Source organism: Centroberyx affinis, unplaced genomic scaffold (assembly GCF_046629955.1).
Source record: "Centroberyx affinis isolate AG114_WGS23_722 - 3 ecotype Tasmania unplaced genomic scaffold, CSIRO-AGI_Caff_v1 ptg001876l_1, whole genome shotgun sequence".
NCBI lineage: Eukaryota > Metazoa > Chordata > Actinopteri > Beryciformes > Berycidae > Centroberyx > Centroberyx affinis.
Genome location: NW_027280249.1, coordinates 7,501 through 17,759, shown reverse-complemented (window position 1 = coordinate 17,759; position 10,259 = coordinate 7,501). Strand labels below are relative to the sequence as shown.

General features: G+C 39.8%; 1 protein-coding gene across 1 annotated transcript in view; it reads right to left on the bottom strand.

Moving 5' to 3' along the window:
• Window positions 1–4,516: 4,516 nt before the first annotated feature.
• LOC139653113 (purine nucleoside phosphorylase-like) overlaps window positions 4,517–10,259 on the bottom strand; it is a 9,345-nt gene continuing 3,602 nt past the window's right edge. The window contains exons 4-6 of the mRNA XM_071530066.1: window positions 8,153–8,328; window positions 6,893–7,083; window positions 4,517–5,694 (exon numbers count right to left, since the gene is read on the bottom strand). Of these exons, the coding sequence (XP_071386167.1) occupies window positions 5,474–5,694; window positions 6,893–7,083; window positions 8,153–8,328 (588 nt within the window). The 3' untranslated portion in view covers window positions 4,517–5,473. The remainder of the gene's footprint in view (window positions 5,695–6,892; window positions 7,084–8,152; window positions 8,329–10,259) is intronic.

Sequence of the window (10,259 nt, the reverse complement as noted above, 5' to 3'; positions counted from 1 at the left end):
ACCGCGGTGAGCTGACATCCTTCCCTTTCACACAGATTAAAACTTAGGTGGCACCTCACAGCACAGCACTGCTGCCTTCCAGGAACTTGTAGAGTGTGAAATTTGGGTTTGAATTCAGCTCAAAACTTCAAACCTCGCCTCCTGTCTCAGTTCACAATACTATCTAATAAAGCGGTCGTTGCCCTCAGTTCTAAATTTGATGGTTTTGTTCCATAATGTCATGCCTCTCTTTACCTTACTACCTACTAAAGCACAACTGCCATAAAATTGTAAAGAGCATTACTATCAGTTATATCAATATTTGGAGTGATCGATTACTTTTTTCATCCAGCTCCCATGCATTTCTAATGGGAAATTACTGTTTTCCCTGTTTCTCTGCACCATAATGTCTAATAAAGCAAAATGGCATGACAATTAATATCTAGATTGTTAGAAACATAACTTTATTGCAGTTTCCCACTGTTCATTGTCAGCTTTGGTAAACATAGCAGGGGTGCTAGTAGGTGTGTTCATGTTTTTAAGCAGACACCTTCCATGCATTTCTAATGGGAGATAACACTTTTTTTCCTGTTTTTCTTGCTTTTTTGTTTTCCAGATGACATTTCAGCACATTTCACAATCTGTATACAACTTAATAACCAATTATTAAGGTGGAGTTGGTGTGTTGGTGTTGAAAGGATACTCCCAGCATCACAGGTAGTGAAGCAGAGCGTAACTATAAACGTCTTGTCCTCGAACATTTTGTCCTAACAGTCGGAGCCAGGGACACTTCCTTTTTCATTAACATAACCTGTCCCGGCGCTCAGCTTCGTACACAGAGCAGCCGCCGTGTTTGACAGCAGTAATTTGAGTTTGAAGAGCAGCGCTGCAAAAGTACACACTGTTTATTAAGGCGATAAAGGGAGACTGATGGGTGGAAGTTAATGATTTTCCTACAAGGATACAGACAGGTTTCAAGACTTCTATTGATAGTAGATATACTGTAATGGAAGCAATGGAGTAAACCAGTCATAAGCTATTTAGCCATTTCTGTGATATAAAATTAGATTAAATGTGATCGTTCATAGAATCATACTGATTTGGATTTAGATTTACATGAAAACAGTAATTACTATTTTTGATTATATTAGTAGGTGTTTTCCTCTTTGACTGACTGGAATTTGTAGTTAATCTGTCATGTCAGTATTTGCAACCTATTTTCAAAGATGCTGAAGCTAAATTCAATATTTGTTTCATATTAGTTAATATTAGATCATTTAGGCGTGCAAACTGTGCTGAGGTGGCAACCAAAGAGGACATTTAACAGGAGTTATAAAGGCCAGTGTGTGTGTGTGTGTGTCCATCCCAAAAAGCTCAACTGCTGAACCAGAAGGTAAAGTTATTAATGACACATTAAGATGTCCATACATAGCATACTGCTTTATTTCCCTATAATGTTTGGAACACCTGGACCTGCTCATATACTGAGGACACATGGACAGCTCATAAAATTCACATGACCTTGTATGGCCATAAACACGAGCGCCTTAACGTCATGGAAAATGGTGTTTGGAGGAGGGGACAGTAGGCAGTGGAGTATTTTGGGTAAGAAAGTGGGAACCGGTCCGAGAGAGAGAGAGAGGGGAGGGGTGGGGGGCGGACAGCAGAGAGAAAGGAGTAATAACATTACTGATAAGGTGAAAAACAAACTAACAATTAAAATGTCAACTTTCCCAATGATCTTTCACAGAGGGAGAACTGACTGCATGCCCAGTCTAGATTTACATTTTAGCGGTTTCATTGGTGTTCTTGTCCAGAGGAGCTTACAGTGAATCAGCAGGCAGGGATTTAAAGGAAACATCCATCTTAAAACACTTTAAATCAGCTGTCGGCAATGTATCTTGCATTTCTGGGCCCATGTTGTTGTTTGGTGGTGTATGTTATTTATTCCCATAAATAATTGGCCAAATGTAGACAGAGATATTTGAGTTTGAGAGAAGAAAATGGTTCAGCGATCTTAAAATACTTCAAAGGACTACTTCAAAGAGAAGACAGCCAACATCAGGTCTAGTATCAGTCAAGTACACAATGCCATAACAGCTGAAGAATCATCCAGCATTCAGTGTGAAGCCCTGATGGACAGCTTTAGCCTGGTTGATGCTGAAATGCTTAGGGAAGTGATAACAACACTGAAGTCCTCCACATGCACCCATGACCCAATCCCAACCTCTTTTTTTAAAAATGTTTTTAATTCAGTGTCTGAGGAGGTCCTTGCAATTTTTAATGACTCGATGCAACGAGGCGTATTCCCCACAGAATTCAAGACTGCACTTGTGAAGCCTCTTTTAAAAAAAAGTAGCCTTGATCCCTCGATACCCAGTAACTACAGACCAATCTCCAATCTTCCGTTTTTAAGTAAAATTTTAGAAAAGCTGGTGAACATTCAATTAAACAATTTTAATTCAAACAATGAGTTGGAATTGTTTCAATCTGGTTTTTGCACTAATGATAGCACTGAGACAGCCTTAGTAAAAGTAGTCAATGACATCAGGATACATATAGATGCAAATAAACCTTCAGTGTTGCTACTACTCGATCTGAGCGCTGCTTTTGATACAGTTGATCACAAAATTCTTTTAAATAGACTTTGGGATCACATTGGACTGTCGGGAACTGTTTTTAATTGGCTTCCCTCTTATCTTTCTGGCAGAGAGTTCTTTGTTGCAATTGATGACAACTTCTCCAAAACCTCCAAAATAACCTGTGGGGTTCCCCAAGGATCGATTTTAGGGCCACTTCTTTTTAATCTATATATGTTACCCCTCGGTGATGTCATCAGGAGACACGGCATCTCTTTCCATAGTTATGCCGATGACACACAACTTTATCTCCTGATGACACAGGACCAATTGATTCCCTTTTTAGATGTATTTTAGATGTCAATATCTGGATGTCACAAAACGTTTTACAGCTCAACCACGATAAAACTGAAATTTTAGTCATAGGTTCTAAAGCTCAGAGAGAGAATCTGGTCGCAAAATTAAATTCCCTTGGACTTACCCCAAGCCAACAAGCAAGAACCCTTGTTGTGGTCTTTGACTCAGAGCTGAACTTTACAGCTCATGTGGGGTCTGTCACCAAATCTGCTTTTTATCACCTCAAAAATATTGCTAAAGTGCGACCATTTCTTTCTCTCTGAGTGACACAGAGAGACTTTACATTGGAAAGTCCTTACATTGGTTGCCTGTCAGTTTCCGTATTGATTTTAAAATTCTTTTACTTGTTTTTAAAGCACTTCATGGTCTTGCACCGGCATATGTGTCTCACATGCTTACAGTATATGAACCAGTTCGGCTCCTCGGGTCCTCTGGCACGAGCCTGTTAGTTGTTCCAAAGTACAGGACTAAAACTTTAGGTGAGGCAGCTTTTAGCTTTTATGCTCCGAGCCGCTGGAACAGTCTGCCTGTGGATCTGAGAGCAGCTGGAAGAGTTGAAATCTTTAAACGTAAACTTAAAACCTACCTCTTCAGCCTGGCTTTTGATTAAGAATGGTTTATAGACTTTATTTACTGCATTTTATTCACTTATTTTATTGTTTTTATGTTGTCAAATTTTATTCTATTTTATTTCATCTGTTATTTTGTTAATATTTTTATTATATATGTTTGCTTTTAAATCTACTTTTATTGTATTGCATTGTCATCATTTTTTATTTTTGCATTGGTCTCAAATTGTTTTTACGGTCTACACGTGTTCTGTCTAATTGTCCACTTGTCAGTCATCTGTGAAGCACTTTGAACTGCACTAACTTGTATGAAAGGTGCTATATAAATGAAGTTTGATTGAAATTTGACTGATTGATAAACGTCAACGGTAAACGTCAGGTTTTGGTTTCAGTCCCTCAGAATCAAAGAGCGAGGGCTTCTTTCTTGAGCCGCCATTTTGCACCGATGTTTAACAATCATACAGGAAGAAATCCATCACAGAAGAAGCAGAGAGATCAATTTCTGCACCAACAATAGCCTCAATAGACCAGAATGTAATGCAGCCACAAGACAGGTTGTGTTTTGAGTAAGGGATGCGGCTTTCACTTTTTCTCAACTGGAAAAAACACTATCACTCCCTCCACCTACATATAAAACCCAGAAGAAGTTCACATCCGTTCTCTGGCCGTTGCTGAAAGTCATTCTGGGAAACGTAGGAACTCACTAACTGAAGTAGACGAAGCAGCTTGAGGGAAAGTGGGTTCATCAAAACAGTAAATTACAGGATTCAAACAACTCTTGGAATGTACTGAACATCACAGATTGGTGATATCTAACAGTTTGAGATCTGAGGGAGGATTTTTCCCTGAAGAGTTTAGCTCAAGGACACACAGCTGCTGGTCAAAACTCGAGGCTTTCCCACCACCAAACTAACTACTGATGAACACAAACAGATAAGTCCTCTTGGTTCCCTGTGATGCTTGGAAAATACCACTCACAAAACCACTACGTTTTCAAGTTGAGTCGTTTTATTGTAAAAGTAACACAATAAGCACAAAGGAAAAAATAGACAATAAACAAATTCTTTGTACAGTACCTCCAAAAGCATTCACGGCCAATACACAGAGAAAACCTCTATCCATTAGTTAGCACAGTGATAAGACATGTTCCTGGATAGATTTTGAAATGTACGTACTTTGATTGTGTATTTGTTATATCCAGTCACCTAACCTATACCTACACCAGTAGTTTGGCAATAACTGTCCCATCTAGGATACAACACTAATCCCTTACTTACACTCTTCCCACCAAAACCTCCACACACTTTTACAGTAAATAAAAGCACAAGTGCTACCACTTAAATACATTTACCATAAATATTTTAGAACATATTACACCTGTTACACTTCATGAAATCATTCATTTCACCTCCTTTTAGCCATGATGCCATGGAGACATCGCTGTTGAATTATGAGTTGGTCCTCGATCTACATTTTTAAAAAAATGCAAATATCACTTGTCGTGTCATTCGCTGTTGTCAGGGAATGTAAAAGAATGGAAACAATAAATAGTATTCATTATTATTAAGTTAAAAATTATTAAATTAGAAACAAAAATAGGTTGTTTCACTGAAACCCAACAGATTTTGTCAGAGAATTTGTCAGAGATTAGCATTATTTATTTATACATCTCAATAACAGCTACCCTAAAATAATGTAAACGTTGCTAAGAATGGAGTATAAGCGGACTGGTTTCTGGATATTAAGACTAGACTTAAAGTAACAGTCAGTGGAAAAATCTATTTGAAAAAAGAGTTTCGCCCTGAACGTGACCAACTAAGAAACCAGTGTATCAAGTAATAATAAACCTAGCCTGGCTGTTGAAACTACGCACAGCTTTTTAGCGCACTAACAAGCTTTCTAAAACTCCTCCTGCTGTGACCGCGCATAGGACAGCTGACCCGGGACCAGCTACAGGAGGTGGGGGTCACAGCGTCGGGCGGGGTCAGATCAGCAGGCGTAGTTGTTGTTGTGCTCCAGCCGGCCCACCATGCTGGACACCAGCTTCTCCAGCTGCTCGGCCCGCAGCTCGCCCGTCTCCAGCACCTCCTTGTGGTTGGCCTTCTCCTGGCTGTCGTAGTCCATCACCGCCCGGTTGGAGATCAGCGACAGGGCGAAGCAGCGCATCCCGGAGTGACGGGCCACGATCACCTCGTGCACCGTGCTCATGCCTAACACAGAGACCAGGAGAAGACCTCAGCATGTGGGGTATACAGTATGGCAATTATATGTTAAACAGTCTGTTAGTTATACAGGAATGTGGAGATTCACATTATAAATTACATTATAATCAGACATTAGGGTGTCATTTTAGCAAGAGATAAATAGTTACATTTATAAGGTGCTAAGATAAAGGGCTGTGATAATGGTGTATGAGTGTGTTGTGTGCGTGTGTGTGTGTGTGTGAGACAGAGAGAGAGAGGCAGAGTCAATAGTAGATGTAGATGTAACAGTGTTGAGGTTAGTTAGAGTACTCACATTACTTTTTTGTGGTAACTTGTAACTTGACACAATGGTTTTTCAATTCTTGTAACTAACTTGTTACTTTTTAAAATTAGAATGTTGTTACTTTTATTTTTCTTTCATAGGCCTATTGTTTCGCTTTTTGTTAGTGCAAAATTTTACAAAAGTAGAAGAAAGTAAAATCCTGCAGCATCTCATGCAGCCAACATGTTTGCTTAATTGAAAAAAACAAAAACAAAAAATGATCTATGTTTGCTTGATATAAATGAGATTGGCTTACTGTTTAAAAACCAAGCAATAGTTTAATAGCAATAATGATCAGCAGCACGGCATGTTTTAGAAGTGGGTAACGCAAAAATACTCAAACAAGTTACTTCTAATAAAGAGCAACTTTGTAATGTATATAGTTACTTTTTAAGGTAAGTAATAACGTGAAGTAGCTAATTGCTTGTGAAAGTAATTTTTCCCAACACTGGGTGTAAAGTATTAATTTTAGTTGAGGTTTTTTATGGACTAGTCCTGTGACTAATACAAAAACTTCCTCTCATGTGTTAGATAGTTGGATTAGTTTGAACATAATGTGTGTGTGTGTGTGTGTGTGTGGGTATGACTTAAGGCACTTTCAGGGACACAAACCAGACTTAAGACCAGTTGATTGGGGACGGCTTGTGCAATTGGGGACAAAAGCCGTGTCCCCAATTGGTAAAAAGCTGATTTTTGGGTCAGTGGTTAAGATTAGGGTTAGGTTTAGGCAAGCAGTGGTTATGGTTAGGGTAAGTCTCCAGGAAATGAATGTAAGTCTATGTAAATACCCCAAAAGTGACATAAGTAAGACTGTGTGTGTGTGTGTGTCTGTGTGTGTGTGTGTCTGTGTGTGTGTGTGTGTCTGTCTGTCTCCAAACTCACCAACAGCATCGGCTCCTAGTGTGTTCAGCATGCGGCACTCGGCGATGGTTTCAAAGGAGGGACCTGCGAGGACGCAGTACACTCCCTCCCGCAGGAAGTCGCTGAAGCCCAGCTCTGCTCCCACGTCGTGCGCCAGCTGCACCAGCTCGCGGTCGTAGGCGTCAGACATGCAGGGGAACCGGACGCCAAACCTGAGGGGAGGAGGGTGGCGTTGACTCATCTAGAGCAAAAGGTAGGAATCTACACACTGCTGTACCGCTCCTGATAGTGAAACTCCCCCAATTGACTCAGGTAACTTACTTAGAAATACTGTTGGTTAACTTCCTCATGAGAACAAAGACAACAAAATCATCTATGTGTCCCAGGCAGATTGTTGGCTGCCGTGCTCCATGCTAACACTTTAGCATACACTGTGTTGAGTGATAGGAGGCGACTAGCATTATCTCAAAAGTGAGAAAATGAGAATTTGTAGCCGCTCTAAAGCTAAGTGGTGAGTAATCGGAAATGATATGTGGCTACGTCTGGCAGTTTTGTGTAGGAGACTGGTAAAGTTTACACAAAATATGATACGAAAATAAGGCACTACTTTTCTTGTTTCCACAGGAAGTGAAGCTGGTGGGCGATGGGAGACCAAAAGTCACTACGCAGCGGATGAATACGTGGTTTCTCTCCTGATATAGTTCCAAAAATAAACCTGGCTGCATCAAGTTAATGAGAAACCATTTTTTTTAAATTGATGAATGTACAGGCCACATCATAAAAAGCATTTTATTTATTTTTTTATTACTAAAAGGTCATTCTTCTTACTTTGTATGCTAGTGGCTTACTATCACTCAACACAGTGAAACAGATAGGTAAACTGATAGCATGGAGCCAATGATTTACCAGGGACATGTCGATGATTTTGGTCCATGTTGTCATCACTTAACGGGACAATAGAGGCTTTTCAATGCCTGCCAAGATTCTGGGGAATCACTGAATACTTGTATTTCTGGGGCATAAAATGGTCAAATGTAAAGCTATTGGTGCACAATTTCAGCTATTAGCTGCTCCAAAACAAAAATATTGATATCAGCCTTGAAAAACACATGTGGGTCGAACCTTAACCCATTTATCTCCTCCACCTACGTTTCATTTCATCATTGGGCCACTCTCTCACCCTCTATACAACCTCCCCATCTCCTTCCATCCATCCATCCATTCCTCCCTCCCTTCACATCTACTCATCCATCCTCCCACTCGTCCCTCTCCTCCACCCACCTCTCATCGTTGGGTCCAGCCAGCGGGTTGTTTCCAGCGAATCCCGGCATGTTGATGTGGTCCTTGATGAGCATGATGTCTCCCACTTTGTAGTCCTGGTTCAGGCCTCCGGCTGCGTTGGTCATGATCATCGTCTCCACGCCCATCAGCTTGAAAACACGCATGGGCAGCGTGATCTGGACAACGCAGGAAAATAGAAGGAAATGTAATGTACTTGTACACACAATAATAATTATAACAACATTCATAATAGCACTACTAGCTTTAGAACTAGAATTGCATTTTAGGTGGCACTTTTCAAGCAACTTTATAACAACAAAACAATAATGAATAAAAGCCAATAAGAAGAAACAGAAGTGTCAGACTAAAAACCAGTTACACAAGAATAGAACATGCAAATACAGTGAGACTAATATAGGTGAAAACAAATTATACAAAAGCCTATCAAACCAGGTTTTTAGGAAATGGCACTCTGGTATTCCAATGTAACTGTTGCAAAGGTCGTAGGTTAGTATTTGAAGAATTAATTTCTTCTTCAAGGTGCCCCAAATAAGAAAACATGGATGTGACAAAAACGTTTGTAAGGCGACATGTTTTTGAGGGATTATTTCCTGGAGGAGACTAACATTTCTCCCTGTGGGTGTCAGCTGACTGACGGGAAGCAGAGCGGAACGTAACGCAGCGCTGAGATGAAAACACTCAACTCAGCACAATGAAATAAGGATAAGACAGAAAGTTTGACTAAACCAAATGAAGGCTTCACTGTGATGATTATCTCACTCTGTGGAAGTTGATTTTCATACTGTGCAGGCAAATGGCTTCTTCTGAAGAAAGGAAAACGAGCGCTGATATCTCCAACTACACTGACTCACAGACAAACCAGTAGTGATGGAACAATGCACTTATCTCACGATACAATTCGATGTGGTTTGCGATTCGATACAACCGCGATACAATGTAATCAATAAAAGTTCAATCATTACAAAGTCTGACTGTGCTGAATTCTGTTTATTTCTGAGACACAAATCTTTCTAGTAATACTAATAATAATAATAATAATAACAACTTTATTTGTATAGCACTTTTCTAAAAGCAAAGTGCTTTACATACAATAAAAACCACAGAAAACAATGATGCAGAATTTACCACAATCAAATAAATAAAACAGTTGAATAATAAACATATATAAATAAAAAAATAACAAAAAAGGAATACAGGGGATAAATGGATACAACTAGAAAACGAACAGACATGCAACTAAACACAGATGCAAACAGATAAAAGTGAACATGAAGAAGAAACACAGTTACAAAATAAACGATAAAAAGGAGATACACTGCCATTCAAAAGTTCAAAAGCTTAAAAGTTTAAAAGTTTGGAGCCCCTGAGAAAACTCCATACCTCCAGAATAGAGCTGCAACGATTAATCGATTAATCGATTAGTTGTCAACTATCAAATTAATCGCCAATTATTTTGATAATCGATTAATCGGTTTGAGTAATTTTTTCGAAAAATAATTCAAAATTCTCTGATTCCAGCTTCTTAAATGTGAATATTTTCTGGTTTCTTTACTCCTCTATGACAGTAAACTGAATATCTTTGGGTTGTGGACAAAACAAGACATTTGAGGACGTCATCTTGGGCTTTGGGAAACACTGATCGACATTTTTCACCATTTTCTCACATTTTATAGACCAAACAACTAATCGATTAATCGAGAAAATAATCGACAGATTAATCGACAATGACAATAATCGTTAGTTGCAGCCCTACTCCAGAAGGAACCAATGACTCCACCCGCCAAGGCAGCACCAAACCAATCAAAAAAGGCACAGCCAAGACACCGACAATGCCACAAACCACTGCCTCACTCCAAACCACTGCCTCCACTCCAAACCACTGCCTACACTCCAACACTCCCCCAAACCCCCCCCCGCCCATCAAGAATACCCCACGCACAGCAATGACAGCCCCCGCAGACCCCAGGCACTTCAGCCGCCAAGCCCCGAGACATCCAGGGAAGCCCCACCCCCATGTCATGGCATTGTCTCGCTCGAATGTAAACAACAATTTAAAAATGTCATTACATAGCGCAAATAATATAAT